At 41.0% G+C, this 17,246-nt stretch overlaps 1 protein-coding gene across 20 annotated transcripts in view; it reads right to left on the bottom strand.

Annotated features, from left to right (window-relative positions):
* The window catches only part of dtnba (dystrobrevin, beta a), a 397,891-nt gene that overhangs the window by 183,963 nt on the left and 196,682 nt on the right, over positions 1 to 17,246 (bottom strand). For all 20 annotated transcript variants that reach the window (XM_052024099.1, XM_052024088.1, XM_052024100.1 and 17 more), the window contains one exon: positions 2,801 to 2,925. In XM_052024099.1, the coding sequence (XP_051880059.1) occupies positions 2,801 to 2,925 (125 nt within the window). The remainder of the gene's footprint in view (positions 1 to 2,800; positions 2,926 to 17,246) is intronic.

Here is a 17,246-nt window from a genome sequence, read left to right as displayed (position 1 = left end):
CCCCTTATATCTTGGCCAGAAAAAGAACCATTTGAACTGTGCAACAACATACCCGAATGAAGCAATTCTCAACAAAAGATACTAAAAAACATGTTAAACTTTTTCCTGCTTTCCCATACTGTCTCCTTCTTCCCATTCCATTCCTTTTCCCTCACTTTACTTCTCCTTCTATACACAATTTGATTTTAATCCACACTTTATTCTCTGCCATCAAATCTAACTCAGTTCTTAAAACTTCATTGATGTCCACTGTCAGCCCCCATTGTTCCCTTAGGGCTCAGGAGCTCTATTGAACTTGCCATGCATAAATCAATTGACATTTTCATCAAGTTATGATACAAACACTGTGAGAAAATGTCTAATGACACAGGTCTTGTGATCCCACTGCAACAAGATCTGGCTCAGAATTAGCTATAAGTTCTATGTTTGTTTTTTATAAGATGACTTTTCCAAGTTTCCTGAGAGACTAAACACTGCAGCTGATATGCAGTTATATATTCAGAGTTCTCATCCAAATTAGCAATAAACAAAATTCCAATAAAGACACAATTCTTTGATTTAATCATTGCAAATATGCTTCATAAATATTTAATTCCTTTCCATTTTATGATCTCAGGAAAGGTACAGATTTCTCTATTTAGCATTTCTTTGTTCAGGTGAATTATTCTACGAATGCCACTCTGAACTGTCATGGCCTATTCCACCATTACAGTGTGTTAACATGAATTATCTTGCATTTCCAGAAGGAACCCTGCATCAAGTCTTGTCATCACACATCGGGCCTAGTGTACAGCAGTGTAATTCTGAGAAGTATGTGTGCCACACTACCAAGAGAAAAATCTTTACTGATACAACAGCACTAAATTATCTGTGTCCCAGTGTCAGTGCATCAATACGCTCTATAGCATAATTTAATTTTATGCAATACATCAATCTCATCTGATCTCCTCTTGAGCACTGCAAATACAAGAGACTGCAAAATCAATTAAGAAATTCCTAAGCCAGAATTAGTTTATTTTGAAGAGTCAGTTTTGATCAGATTCTTCTTTGGAGTGACTGATTGTCACCAATTGCAAGCTCAAAACTGTTTTCTTCTATTAAAAGTCTAACTTCTGTGAAAAGGGCAAAAACTTTCCACTCAGATCCAGCTGAGGAAGGCTTAATCTTTCTGAGTTCCAGCTGTGAGGTCAGAGTGGTGACAGGATCTTCAAAGATGCACCAAAATAGGCTCATCAGTTAAAAGGTGCTAATTTGATACGAGCAAACTCTGAATAAAGTCTGAATAAACTGCCTTCCTCCCAAAACACACACTGGAGATTCTGCAGTATCCATGCTCTAAATCTAACACTGATTAAACTGTTGAAAACTTCTGCATTGGATATTTAATTGAAGATTCCAGTATTTTGGGGTTTCTTACATATAACTTAGGAAGTTTTAAGCACAATCTGAACTTGCACATCATTCTGTATGCTTTAAAATCATCTAACGTATCTGAGTAAATGAAAAAAAGAACAAGGGACATTATCATCTGGTAAATCATAAAACAATCTTCCCAATTCAATGAGCACAATGACCAATTTTTTTGATGATGCATTTACTGTTCAATGCTTTATTTTGATACAAATAAATTCTGGCCAATGTTATATTTTAGTAAGTACTTCCACACATTTTAAAATTCTGATCAGCAAGCCAAAGCAAAGAACAAACATTGTTATAAAAGACTTAATCACAAAAAAAAACAAATCTATCTTTGCTTCTGAGAAAGGTGGGAAAGGTAAGAAAATCAAAAGGATTCAGGAGAAAATAGCTCTCCTGCCAAACTGGACTAATTCAACAAACAAAGCACCAAAATTTTTAGGGATGATATCTGTTTCAACCTGCATCATGTTTAAAGTATTATCTTGACTGGACAATGATTACAAAAGAATAACTTAACCAAACAGTACAAATTCTGCTATTTTGCAAAAGTTCCTAAATCTCTTGAACTCACAAAATGAGTTACTGAATTCGTCAAGTGGGCGTTAACCACATAAAAGATACGGCAGGATAATTGCAGAGGTGTCCTGTTTCGGCAGGTTTCTTCCAACAAGACCAAAAAAAAACAAAACTAATTTAGGCAGTTGAAAACTGAACTTAGGTAAATCACTACTTCTTTTAAATAACAAAGAAAAAATGCAACATCAATATTTCAAAAAACATGAAAAAATTCCAGTAACATTACTGTGCTAGCAAGAATTTCAGAAACCTTTCACTTTCTTTACCTTATCTTGTACTTAGTGAAAAGGGCAGTACCTGCAAGGTGAACTGCAGTTATGAAGGCCGTAATCAACAGATTTATGTTAAATTGGGTAATCAGTGAGGATAGAAATAGTGTTGAGCACAAATAACCCGTGACTTAGTCGATTGACAGAACAAGATTCAGGAGATGAATGCCCTCTCTGTTCCTGTGAGATCTGGATTTCACTTACTCCTGTCTTTCAACTTCTGAAAGGACTGTATAAGTACTAGTGTGGCCATTTTCAGAACAGGAGTCCAACAGAGTTTAGTTTTCATTGATAAGTACCTTTAACCCAAATAAATATGCAATCCATTGTTACCACCAAATGCCAGGGAGCAGCTTTTCAAGGTGGATGGAAGTTGTGCATACTTAGATTACTAATATATTCAAGAAGAAATCACAATAAAGCTATCCTAATATAATACACTGCAAGCTAGCAGTGACACAGTGCCCTATTCTCCTTTGGTCAATTTCAAGCTTAAACATGTTTGCCAATAAAAACTGCATAAGTTGACTACTCACACTATATGTGCCAAATCTAGAGGTTTCTCTGGCATCTCGGGATATATAGGATGAGGTGGCTCTCGACTTGGTACACATCCAAGCGATTTGCTAATTGCATGGCCCAACTTCTTTGCCGGTGATTTCTGTAAAAAAGAAATTTGTTTATGGAACAAGTCTACAAGATTGATGTCTGTGATCCTCAAACACTAGCCAAGGAAAATGATGAAAACAAAGCAATAACTGGAAATAGAAAGATTTAGTGATCCTTCCCATCGGATCTGGGATGAGAAACATAAGTTGTATTTCAACCAAACCAGTTAAAAGCCTTGAGCCCCAATCAGGAAAAAAAAGGTTCTCAGTGGTATTCAAATAAAACCCATCACAAAAACACAATGCATGGAGGTTTAAAATGTATTCAAATCTTACTTAAACAGCTCCTCTTGATTACCAGAAGTAGATAAAATAGCAACAAAATTAAAATGACATTAATCATCACAGTTCATTGATCATATTTTATGCAGGATAATAAGAAAAAGGGGCACAGTTAACAGTTTTAATGATATTCATCAGCAATTTAAGAGCAGCAGTATAATATTATCCTATTAGATACCATGGTCTGGACCCTACTAAGTAGGGCATGTCACTGCCAGAATTCCCCATTGCTCCACAGTTAGTTTGATTCAGAATTTGCAGCATTGCTTGCAAAGTGTGTTGTGGACTTGTGACTGGCCAGGGACTCTCATGACCTTATCAAGGTCACAAGAGGGGTCAGAACTAGTATCACCACAAAATACCTCTGAAATCTCATGCAGACAGCAATGCCACACGCCCCTTCTTGCCATCTGTGAAAGCTGTCACTTTTAAGACATCTGAACACCCACAACATTCAGAAGCATTTCAACAACTAATCAAAATGAAATTAGCAATAAAAAATAATTTTAAGATATCCAAAGCAAAATCACCTGAAGTATTTAAAAACATTTAAATAATTTTAAAGCATTACCGCAAACACAAATAATTTAAGAATATGAAATTTATGTCATGATTGCAGTTGTAAAATCTCCTCCTGACCTCGTGCGGAATCTGGCAATGAATTCCCCAAAGTAAGTGCCCAGGAATGTTAACCAATTTTTATGCTCTGTTCTTGAGCTCCATGTGGAGTCCATTGGCAGACTCATTGGCCAGAACTCATTATAAAGTTCAAGTCTGCCAAGCACACACAAACTCCCAAACTTGCCAGCATTTGAGTGGTAAATGCCTGCAGGTCAGCACAGAAATGGCAGCATTTATCAGCAAAGACTCAGTTTTGTTATTTACATTGATTGTGGTGGCTTGCATTCAAGTTCCTTAGCTTCTGCAAAGCCATAGATATGGACACAAGTAAGTAATATCTATCACATTACGAAGTATTTGATGCTTCTAAGCATTGCATTATGTGGTCAATTGGTAGGGATTATGCTTATGTGAAATTCAATCTGGCAATTCCTGATATGCTACACAATAATGCATGTAGGTTTTCCTTCAGTATATCACATGTGAGGAATGAAGTCAGTTGTCACTTGTCTGAAGCATTAGCATAGTTTTCTCATTCAAAAACACCGTCAAGCACTCACAGGGATCTCGATTGTATGGACATAAAATCTTGGAAACATTTAGCCATTCGGGTGAAGGGTCTTGCACCTGAAAGGTTAACTTTCCTTCTCTTTCCATTGATGCTGCCTGATCTGCAGAGTGCTCCCAGTATTTTCTGTTTTTATTTCAGGCTTCCAGCATCTGCAGGTTTTTTTTGATATTCAGTTTGCATATTATTGCATTCACTACATGTGTAAAATTTCAAGGGCTGCTCTGCCATTTTCATTGTACACTGCACTGCACTTTGGAGGCAGCCAAATACACATGGAGGGACGTACAAGCTGCTGCTGAGTTCCACTGAAGTGCCCAGGTCATTACTTTCCATTATGCCTCCTCCCAGGGTCCCACTGGGTGCACTCCACAAGCTCAAGGTGTAGCCATCAGAGGCTGGCCAGAAGATTAGAAGCAAGAAGAGCACAGAATGAAGCAACTCTTCTGAGAGCATTGTCTCTGGAGATGAAAGCTTTTAAAGTTAGAGATGTGTGACCTTCTATGGGCATAGTCATCTGCTCTTGCCTGGACTGCTCTGCCAGTGGAGGTCAAGGTCATTCCCTCCCTGAACTGCCTCGCCCCTGGATCATTCCAGTTGTCTCGTGCCATTTTCCAGTCCTTTGCTTGCGGCACCATTAGGGAGTTGTTGATGCTCTTTGCATTAAGAGACAGTGCACTCTTTTCCTTCAGCACAGACCATCAGGGCACAGAGTTGCAAGCTACCATGGGATCAGGGAGGGAGAGACAGCAGTCAGGGAGCACCTCAGGTTCCCTTTCAGAACCTGGAGTTCTACATGAATTCCTATCACTCCTGACATATATCCAGGAGCTGTTATAACTGAATTATCATCAAGCAGTCTGGCCATTCCCAATATATTTCAGCCACCATGCCTTACACAAGGCTGGTTCTTAAAGGACAAAGACTACCCCTCCTTCCTTGGCTCTCAATATGCGGCTTGTCACTGTGAGAACGAAAGTATGGAACCACTGGGAGCTGGCGGGAGACTGCGGCCAGGGTCATTGAGATGAGGTTTAGGTGTATGCACTGCTGAGGTTGTGCTGCAGTGCTCTTTTGGGAGGGATGGATCAAAAGGACAGCCTGCTGAGCCAGAGACTATGACTAGTAGACCTGCTGCTTCACAGCTTCAGTGATCCAGCAGCAATCCAGACTTCCAGAGACATCTGCATGGAGAATGCACATTTCCCCTATGGATTTCCTCCGAATGCTCCAGTTTCCACCCACATCCCAAAGGTGAGCAGGTTGGCAAGTTAACTGGTCATTGTAAATCACCCCAATACGCAAGTGAGTAGTAGAATCTGGGGGGAGCTTATGCAAATGTGGAGTTAGTCTAGGATCAGTGTAAGTGGGTGCTGGATTGTCAGTGTGGATTTGGTGTGCTGAAGGGCCTTTTCTCATGTGGCATGACTCTAAGGCTGCAATACTAACATCAGAAAAACAATGACCTTTGGATAGGGAAAGGAAAAGAATGCACGGACTTGGTAGATGCTGTCCAAATCAATGCACAGCAAAACTCTGCTAATCCAACATCTCAGGAAAACAGATTTTTCAGACTGTCTAATAATACCCCAACATTTATTTCACCTCCCTCCCCCGCCCCCACATTTTACCCAGTGAGTTTAAAGGGATTGAGTAACAAAAGCCAGCGAGTTCCTCAAAACAAACTGAAACATACAAGCACTCCAGACTCCAGCACAAACTGTGCAGTCCATTCACGCTCCGGACCCCCACTTCGCGCTCCAGATCCCCCGTTCACGGTTCAGACCAATGAGTCTAGTGCTGAACCATCAATCAATCAGATCCTAGATTACTGGAGTTCTACATTATAAGCACATGTTTTAGACTATTATTTTTAAAATTTACTGATGTTAGATATCTAATAAACATGCATTCACTAATACTTCATGTGATGTCACGTCTACATCACACAATATCCCTGCATCATCGCTGATACACCTTTCACAGGGACAATGCAGCTCCAAGTACTCCTGCCCATCCTCTACAATCTCCTATCCATCCAGCAATCACTCATGTCACACAGAACTCTGTTACTGCTTCACCCACTGCTGACTACCCATCATCAGGAACCCACACCCTTCCTCTTTGCATTTCAAGTACCTGAGATTGCTTTAAGCACGATTCTATCAAGAACGCACATTAGGTACCGTAACTTGCTTTTCTTACATATATGTCATGTAACAAAAGGATTTTCCAATGGAATCAGTGGCAGAGATACAGGGAGGAGCTTCAAGATTTTCAATATATATAGTTAATATTTGTATTCATATTTTGATTTAATGAGGAAATAAGTGATTAAACAAAAAATACATATTAATTTTTAAGTGCACCAAATGATGAATGGTAAAAGTTAAAGCAGCAATGGGGCAGATTTTAACCCTCTGCATCGGGGTGGATGAGGAGGAAGGAAGACAAAAAGCCATCACTGGGAATACAATGAGGCTCGGGTTGTTTCAGCTTTGTTCTCTCAGATACTGATGTTAGACATCGAATAAATGTGCATTCATTAATATTTCATGTTGCAACATCACATGTCTATAATCACACAATGTTCCTGCCTCATTATTCACATACTTTTCACAAGGATAATTCAGCTCCATCTCCTCACTACACATTAACAACAAGCTTTGTTGTTCTTCTGGGAGCTGGCATGGAACTATTGGGAAAAATGGCCTTTGCTGTAATCGGTAAGAAAAGCATCATTAAACAAAATGAAAGCCAAAAGTGAAGAAGAGTGACCTTACTGTGGAAAAGGCATTGATGAGGGTTTTGGCAGCAAATAAGCTGAAGGGCATTGCCAGGCAATGTTACAGAGACACAGATAGCAATGTTGCAGATATCCCTTCCATGGTTCATTTCAGTCAAACACAAGAATGCTCAGGTTCAGTTTCAGACAGTTGCCAGGAAGAGGAATGAAGGCAGTGTCAAGGAAAAGGGGTTTGTACCAATCACCAAGTAGAATGGCTTCAGTTTATACAATATTTAGTTGAAGACTCAACCTATGTTGGAGAAACTATAGGTAGTGCAAGGGTAAAGGGAAGGGCACTAATATAAGAGGCAACAATGCATTCAAGAACAACAGGAAGTGGAGACTGCAGATGGGGAAGCAATCTACAAGGGTGGAAGCTTGCTTTATTGATGAGAGGATTGCTCACATCAGATTTAAAGAGAAAGAATTCAGCCAAGCAAGGAGAATCGCCAACAATATTAACTAATGTGGGATTCAGCAAGGGACTGGATGGGAACCAAATAAATGAGAATTGGTTTGACAAGGCAGAAGGTCAGTCACAGGTCAAATGGCCAAGATGAACTCAGGAGGTATGAGGATAGAAGAAAGTAGAGTTTAACACAGGAGCTGGAAGCAACTTTAACAATTTGGCCTGGTTTCTTTGGCAGAGAGGGGGAAGCAGCAGAGGCATCTTTATGGTCATAATCAGAATTCAGCATAATGAGCTAAATTCTGATCCCACTGCACAAATGAAAAAAGAGCAGGGGAGCTGTCTCTGTTCTGACCAATATTCATCTCCTACCTAACAAACAGATGGCCTGTTTATTCTCCTGTTTCATTTAGACCTTGCTGTGTGGAATTAGCATCAGAAGTCATTCATTAGTTGCAACTGCTTTGAAACATCTGACGAGAATGAAAGGTGACATGAACACAAGATATTTCTTTCACCATTATTCTTCTGCAATTTTTTAAGCTGTATTGCATTTGCATGTTTATGTTGGTGTGCTTCAATTAGGTAGGTTAATGCATCAACAATATTCTTTTTTCTAAGATAAATAATTGTGCCTTTCAGAACTCAGTGAAATCTTCACTGGCAACCTCTGTAATAAATACTGAAGAAATTATGTTGAAGATCAAACAACAGCCAAAAGTTTTATTGACTTTTCTTGAAGTCAGATCCATAATCCTTGTAATTGGTTCTTGATTTCTGGAGTAATGGGTAATAATGAATAAGAGGAACATTGCTAGGCTTCTTGTGTCTCTTCTTCCTTAAGACCATTCTACTCATCTGCAAAATGACCTGCAGATTATCAGTCAAGATTTCCAGACCACCAAGTCAATGAGTCAGGCTGTCAGGTTAGACACCAGATTGCCCTGGAATACTGCAGAAGTGTCCATCTCAAGTAACAGATTAAAAATATGCCATATTATCGTTTGATACTTTGTACCTTTACATTTCTGTTCACAATGAAAAACTGACTTCTTCATTTTCCTTCTTCACAAAACACAGATGCAACCTGACATCTGTCCCCATAATCTCTCCTCAGGGCTGCTTTCAATATGAAGAACCTTGCATCAATGCCAAAAGTAATATTCCTGACCTGATTTGAAAAACAATGTTTGTTTACAGGAGTGGGCAAGTTAACTTCCATATATTTCAATCTTTACTTGCAAAGGACCTAATTTAAAGTTACAACAAATCTTCTGTGAAGTTTCACATGGCAAGTCAATTTTACAGCAGAACAGTTTTTGGATGTTGGAGTTAACAGAGCCACTGATTTACAGTATTTATACAAGTCAAATTCCACATATTAATTGACTTGCTGGAATTTTCACTGGTGCTTTTGGCATTAAGTTTGCATTGTTCGGTCAACCCTGTAATTAAGCTGCCATGAATTGCAGAAATATTTTTACATAATACTTTAAATATATATTCATTTTGTAATCAATTATCAGTTCTGAGGTTGAAAAACGCATTGTAAGTTGTCATACAAGATATACCTGTTACAGTGAAAGACACAGGAGGCAGAGTATGACTTCCACTCACCATTATGCTCTACTGGCCCTGAACTAAAGATTAGGATCAAATAATTAGAACACGGAGGGGCATTCAGTCCATAAAAATCAAGTCTGTAATTCACCAGACGTGCTCTGTGCAGGATCAGCACAAAATACAGAAGGGAAAGGGTTGTGTCACACAATATCAAGTACACTAGTTTTTAAAGAGGAAGTGGCAGCACTGGAGAAAGCAAGGAATCTGGATGACAATGATGATGGCAGCTACGTGCTCCTTTGAACCTTCCTTACAATCTCTTCATGCATGTTTCTTTCCTCCTTTTATTAAGATTACATTGGATCCTGAACCTGTGATTGATGACCTAGCCATCACCATGAGATAGAATACAAGTTCTTTCAATCATCACAGTTGCCTAACTCTGCATCTTTTTTCTGCCACTCAAATAAGACTGGTATCTCAGTCCAGAGTTATGTAATCCACAGTGGGCTGCAGCATTCCAAATGCTTTAGAATAAGCAGACTTCTCCATGCAAAGTGCCTCACATAGTTCCAGTGACTGCACTAATAACATTCACAAAGCATCGTACTTTCAAAAGCAGATCCTGTGAGATCCAATTCTCTGAGCTCATCAGCCAAAGACTGAGATAAACTATCCTGAACAGCATGCTTCTGCTTCACCAGCTGCTCCTCGAAATAAAACATTGTCATAATGCTGTTTGGTTCAATCTCTCCCTGCTGGTTCTTTGGAGAGCAATCTAATCAGTACCAACTTCCCATTGTTCCCTAAAACCATGCAAATTATTGTATCCTTATCAAGTTTTTAATCCCATTTCAAGACCCTGGTTGGAAGTTTCTACTGTTCTTACAGGCAGCAAGTGGCAGATGATAACAGTAGTCTTCACACAAATGAGCTTCCTCATATCCTGAGAATTATTTGCCCGACAAATCCATTTTGCTCTTTCCTTAAACCACCTGCAAATGGAAACTGTTTCTCTCAGTTTACCCTGAAAGCCGGTATTAAATGTCATGTTAACATTCAGTTGGCTGCTTCACAGCTCCAGGGACTGGGATTCAAAACTGATTATGTGGGTGGCAAAAATTTGATTCTTTTTGCCACTCACCTACAACTGGGGTAATTTCCAGTAGCCACTTCATGTAGCAGCACATCTTTGGGATACAGGAGGAAACTGGAGCAGCCAGAGCAGAACATACAAATTTCTCCCCATGACTTTATGGGTCTCCTCCGGCTGCTTCAATTTGCTCCCACATCCCAAAGATGTGCTGCTGCATGGTGGCTACTGGAAATGACCCCAGCTGTAGGTGGGTGGCAAAAAGAATCAAAAGGGAAGTTAATGGGCACTTGAGACAGAATGGGTTGCGGAGCTTCAGGGATCTCGAAGAGGGTGAATCGGACTGATGTGATTGCTCTGTTGGGAGCTGGCATAGATCAAAAGGGCCTACTGACTTACTTCTATGTCATAATTTGTAAGTGAATAATCCCAGGTCTTCTGATCTTATCTTGGAGCAGCAATTCCTTTTCCTCAAATCATCTAGTATATCTCCCCTGTGTGCTCTCTTGGACTTTCATTTCCTTTCTTTAATCGATGACCAGAATTTGAAGCAAAGCTCCATTTGTGGTCTATCCTATTTTGTGTCAAGGTTCAACAGAACCTCTTGGCTTTTCCATTCTGTGTCTATTATGAAGGCCATAAAATCCAACCTGGCTGGGAGCCAAGGATCCAAACTGCTTCACCTATTTGTCTTGTAGTACATCCTGCCACATTCAAAGACCTATACATCAGGATCCCTCAGTTTCTGAAATATCCCTTACGACTATGTCATTTAGCCATGTCATGCATCTTTTTTCTTTCCACTAAAGTACACAATTTCACACTTTTCTGTTTGAAATTTCATGTCTGTTCAGCTAGCCAATGTCCTCTTTCAGTCAACTAATTGACTTTTAAGTATAATCAGTCTCCGTTGCCTCCTCCCCATCCATTTTCATTCTATCCACCGTTTCAACTACCCCCCTCCTGCTGAGATTTCTGGGGCATTCTCATCCTTGGCGAAGCTCATTACAGATGACCCCCGTGTTATCGGGGCAGGTTGCATTCCTAGAAAGCGATTAGCCATAATCCAAAGTCATGTCATCTGCACATGCATCAAGACATGCAAGTTGAAAAGAAATACGTATTTACTTTTTATCCCCCCCCCCCCCACACACATTCTACAAGAGCAATTTTTATTTGGTGTCTCAAATTTTTGGGTAGTGGTGTGTGAATTCTGAATTGGCAGGTTTCTGTTACCCGAATGCCATGAAGCCTTTGAAGTCTTCATTAGTTGTTCTAGCCTTTCCTTCTGTGTCTCTGCATAGATCACCTTCTCAATCCTTCATCTGCCCTTCACTTCCACTGACTGCATTTTGTTTCGAATGCCTCCTGAAGAATCAGGGTTCACTTTTCTGTGACTGCCTTTCTGTACTTTCATTGCCCAATTTTTTTTTTCTTTTCACCAGCCCTCTCAACTTATTACATTTAGCCTGGTACTCATCCGAGTTAATCACTTGACAAGTGCCATGCACCCCCCCACCACTCCTCCACTTTTCTTTGTTGCATCTAATTCTGTATCTCCCTGGTCAACCAAAGAGCTTAAGCTTTGGTTCCTCTGCCATCTCTCCTTGTGGGAATGTATAGGAAACACTTAATTTCTCAGAGGGCACACATTTTCTGTTACTGATTTATCTGCCAATTTATGCTCCACTTTACCATAGCCAGATAGAAAAATAGGGGGCTATGTGGGAGGGAAGGTTTAGATAGATCTTAGAGCAGGATAAAATGTTGACACAACATTGTGGGCCGAAGGGACTGTACTGTGCTGCAGTGTTCTACGTTCTATGTAGATCAAACCGAATTTACACAACTACAACGTAGTTGAACATTTTATTGTTTGTAGCTCTTATCCATTACTGATCTAAATCTTATGAAAGAAAGAAAAGATATCTTTATTAGTCACACGTACATCGAAACACAGTGAAATGCATCTTTGCATGGAATGTTCTGGGGACAGCCCGCGACTGTCATCACGCTTCCAGTGCATACCCACAACTTCCTAACCCGTTCGTCTTTGGAATGTGGGAGGAAACCGGAGCACCCGGAGGAAACCCATGTAGACATGGAGAGAACCACATGGCATGCCTCATTTCTGCTCAACTACATTTTTTTTTCCCCACCCAGTACACTCCATTCTCTATTAACCTCTGCCCCCAACTTCCCCCACTTTGGAGATCAGTGAGCTGATGCATGGAGAGGTTTGCTTCAACAACAGTCAAACGCTAATAGGTTCAGTGACAATCGAGCTTCCTTTGACGCTGCAGACAAACACCAAAGCAACAATGGAAAAATAGGCCATGCACAAATTCCATGAATGACCAAGGGAAAAAAAACCTTGTCAAATTTTAAGTTTCCCAGTACCCAAAATGTCTAATCAATGCAATTAACAAATTCAACAGAAAGCTTTTTGTGCAACTTTAAGACAATGTAGGACATATGTCATGAGATCACGCTCAAAGAATATGATACTATTAGCATGCCTCACTTCGAGTATTGTGTCTGGAACTGATCATCGTGACATAACAGAGATACTCAGCCCACTGAAGCAGGGCAGAAAAGCATTGAGACTGAGCTCCAGAAATGAAGGCAAATGGACAAAACATGGGTTCATCAATTTCCAAAGCTGGTGTCTGAGAGAGAGTCTTACCAAGGAACACAACACATCAAATCAACATGTAAAATTTAAATCTGGAACATAAAAGTTTAACCATGTGTTGAATTAGAAGTCACAGGTTAAAATTAGTGAACAGAAAAAAAAATGAAGAAAGCTCTTCCCTGAAATAGTGAGCATTGCAAGGAATAGGCTTTCATACAGAGTGGAACCAAAACTATTAGAATCATGTAAAAACCAACTGGATGCTGCAAGAGGAAACAGGAAGGTCTTTCTTGACAGATGATGGGCCAAATGGCATCCCCTACACGTAAGTACTTGTGGCACAGAGAAAGGAAAAGAGGAGAATACATTGCAACAGACTCCTACGTGAAGCCTTAATGTTGAGTTTCTAAGCACGTTTCTTTAGCAGTGACTAAATGAGAGAATATAACGAAAAGACCACTGGAAAGGATCTAGGCTTAACCATGTACTAGGAAAATCCTCTCATCTGCCAGTCTCTTTACCCAGGATTTGTAGGTTCCTCACCTAGCAGAGGTTGATTGGGTGAGCCTGTTTGAAGGGAAAGGAACGAATAGCAAGTGGGAGGCTTTTAAAAAGTGTGACATCAAGAGTCCAGGAACAGCATGTTCCTGTTAGGGTGAAGGGTAAACCTGGTAAGTTTAGGGAACCTTGGCTGACGAGGAATATTGAGGCTCAGGTCAAGAAAAAGAAGGAATCATACATTGGGTTTAGGAGGTTGGGGACGAGTGAACCCCTTGATGACTATAAAAATATTAAAAATACTCTGAAGAGGGAAATCAGGAGGGCAAAGAGAGGGTATGAAATGGATCTGGCAGTTAAGGAAAATCCAAGAGGTTCTATAGCTGTATTACAAGTAAAAGGGTGGCTAGGGAGAGAGTAGGTCCCCTTAGAGATCAGCAGGGCTGCCTTTGTCTCAAGTTGCAGGAGATGCATGGGATTTTTAAATGAATACTTCTCAGTCTTCACTGAGGAGAAAATCATGGTTGCTCAAGAGGTAAGGGACAGCAGTGGAGGTGTTTTGAAGAAAATTCAAGGAGGTATTTGCAGCCTTACAGTGCATTAAGGTGGATAAATCCCCAGGGCCTGACCAAGTGCATCCTCAGACTTTGTGGGAGGCCAGAGAAGAACTGGCAGAGGCTCTTGGAGATATTTGCTTCATTGTTAGCCACTAGTGAAGTTCCTGAGGACTGGAAGGTGGCTAATGTCATTCCGTTGTTTAAGAAGAATAACAAGGACAAGCCAGGGAACTACAGGTCAGTCAGTTTGACATCAGTAGTGGGCAAGTTACTGGAGGTAATTCTGACGGACAGGATCTACCAGCATTTGGATGGACAGAGTCTGATTAGGAGGAGTCAGCATGGCTTTCTGCGTGGAAAGTCGTGCATGACGAACCTTTTAGATTTTTTTTTGAAGGGCTAACCGAAAAGGTAGATGAGGATAGGGCAGTCGATGTTGTTTATTTAGACTTTAGCAAGGCCTTCAACAAGGCCCCACATGGTAGGCTGGTCTGAAAGGTTAGGCCCCATGGAATCCAGGGAGAACTAGTTAGGTGGATTCAAAATTGGCTTGGAGGTAGGAAGCAGAGGGTGGTGGTTGAAGGTGGTTTCCGGGAATGGAAACCGGTGACAAGTGGTGTGCCACAGGGGTTGGTGTTGGGACCCTTGTTCTTCATTATTTATATAAATGATTTGGATGCGAATGCACAAAGCTTGATCAGCAGGTTTGTGGATGACACGAAATTCGGTGTTGTTGACCATGAAGATTGCAGGGGATCTTGATCAGTTAGGGAAGTGGGCCAAGGAGTCACAAATGGACTTCAATACAGATAAGTGTGACATGATGCAATTTGGAACATCAAACCAGCTTAGGACTTGTACTATGAATGGTAGGGCACTAGGGAGTGCAATGGAACAGAGGGACATAGGAGTACAAGTGCATAGTTTGTTGAAAGCAGTGTCATAGGTAGACAGTGTGGTGAAAAAGGTGTTTAGCAGTCTTCACCAGTCAGGGCACTGAGTATATGAGTTGGGACATTATGTTGCAGTTGTACAAGTTGTTGGTGAGGCCGCACATGGAGGACTGTGTACTGGTCCTGTTATAGGAAAGGCATGGTTAAACTGGAAAGAGTGCAGAAAAGATTTACGAGGATGTTGCCAGGACTAGAGGGCCTGAGTTATAGGGAGAGGTTGGCCAGGCTAGGTTTTTATTCCTTGGAATGTAGGATAATGAGAGGCGACCTTATAGAAATGTTTAAAATTATGAAAGGCATAGATAAGGTGGATGGTAACCATCTTTTCCCCAGGGTAGGGGAGTCTAAAACTGGGGGGCATAGATTTAGGGTGAGAGGGGAAAGATTTACAAGAGACCTGAGGGGCAACTTTTTCCATGCAGAGGGTGGTGAGTATATAGAACGAGCTGCCGGGGAAGTGCTTGATGCAGGTACAATCATATCATTTAAGAAGCACTTGGATAGGTACATGGAGGGGTGGGGCTTAGAGGGACATGGCCAAATGCAGGAAATTGGGACTAGCTGGGTGGGCACCATGGTCGGCATGGACTCGTTGGGCCGAAGGGCCTGTATCCATGCTGTATTGCTCTCTAACTCTATTAAAGTTTTCATACTAAGCTTTGAATGTCTTTTTTTTAAAATCAGGCACTTACAACGAGAGCAGAAAAGGTGAAAGTTTCAAATACCTTGATGTAAAACTGATACCAAGTGTTACTATGGAGTCTGCAGTGGGTGTGATGGCACATATCGCATTCTATGGCTACTTTAGATTGGGTCACTACATTGGCCTGCATTCATCATTGAATGTGAAGAAAGGAACCTTTCTTGGAACAGGCTGATGGTGGAAACTGGCAAGAGAAAGGGTTTTAGAAAGCATAATCATCAATGCCAGGAGGTACAAAGGAGGTCCCTTACACCATTCACACTGATTGCCTTCTCCTTTCCTTGCTGAATGATTTGACTGAGAATCTTGCAGTGCTCCAAAGTGAAGTGCAGCACAGTGAACATAGAACCCCGAACAGTACAGCACAGGTACAGGCCTTTCAGCCCACAATGTCCGTACCAAACATGATGCCAAATTAAATTTATCCCTTCTGCCTGCACGTTGTCCATTTCCCTCCAATCCATGCATATTCGTATGCCTATCTAAAATCCTCTTAAATACCACTATTATAATCTGCTTGCACCACCGCCCCTGGTAACATGTTCCAAGCACCCACCACTCTTAGGAAAAACAATCTTGCCCTGCGAATCTCCTTTAAACTTTCCCCTCTCACCTTAAACCAATGCCCTCTAGTATTTGACATTTCTACCCCAGGAAAAAGGTCTGACCGTCTACCCTATCTATGCCTCACATAATTTTACCAACTTCTACCAGGTCTTCCTCCAGCCTCTGACACTCCAGAGAAAACAATCCAAGTTTATCAAACCTCTCCTTATAACCAATAGTCCCTAATCCAGGCAGCATCCTGGTAAACCTCTTCTGCACCCTCTTCAAAGTCTCCACATCCTTCCTGTAATGGGGCAACCAGAACTGCACACAATACCAAGTGCAACCTAACCAAAGTTTTAGACAGCTTCAACATTATTTCCTGACTCCTATACTCAATGCCCCAGTTGTTTCATTGTGATTTCTGTTGGAGAAATGGGCTTGGTTGCAGCCTGCTGAAATGCTTTGTGATATTATTCAAAACTGAAGGGGTGCTTCCTCATAAATCATAACGCTTGCTTCACGAAGTTGCTGAAGGCAATTAGATTCCCAACCACCAAGGACAACCTCTCGATTTTAAGCATTCTCTACACCTGGAATATCCCAAGAGTTTGAAAACATTGCTGACTACAACCATACAATAGGTCAGCACAACATGGTGGGCCAAAGGGCCTGCATTGTGCTGTACTGTTCTAATTGGGTGAAACAAGCTTAGCTTTTGCTGGTGGATCAGAGAAGGACCACTGGTTAAGCCAATGATACTTATGCCATGATAAACATGCTGTTAGACTCTGTTGTTGGAGAGAGTCATTTCCTGGTACAGATGGTGAAATTTCCACAAAAAGCTGGGGGAACTCAGCAGGAGGGAAATAAACAGTCGACGTTTCGGGTCGAGACCCTTCATCAGGATTGGAAAGGAAGAGGGCAGAAGCCAGAATAAAAAAAAGGTAGGAGGAGGGGGATGACCACAAGCTGGTAGGTGATAGGCAAGTCCATTTGTTCCTGGTCACTTATCAACAAATGGCTGAACACTGTCAAGGTCTTGATGCATTCAGGCAATAAATTGCTTCATTTTGTGAAGTATTCCATATTGCAGCA

The sequence above is a fragment of the Pristis pectinata genome, chromosome 10, assembly GCF_009764475.1.
Source record: "Pristis pectinata isolate sPriPec2 chromosome 10, sPriPec2.1.pri, whole genome shotgun sequence".
In the NCBI taxonomy this organism is placed as follows: domain Eukaryota; kingdom Metazoa; phylum Chordata; class Chondrichthyes; order Rhinopristiformes; family Pristidae; genus Pristis; species Pristis pectinata.
Note: the sequence above shows the minus strand (reverse complement) of the source record. Positions and strands in the feature narration are given on the sequence as shown.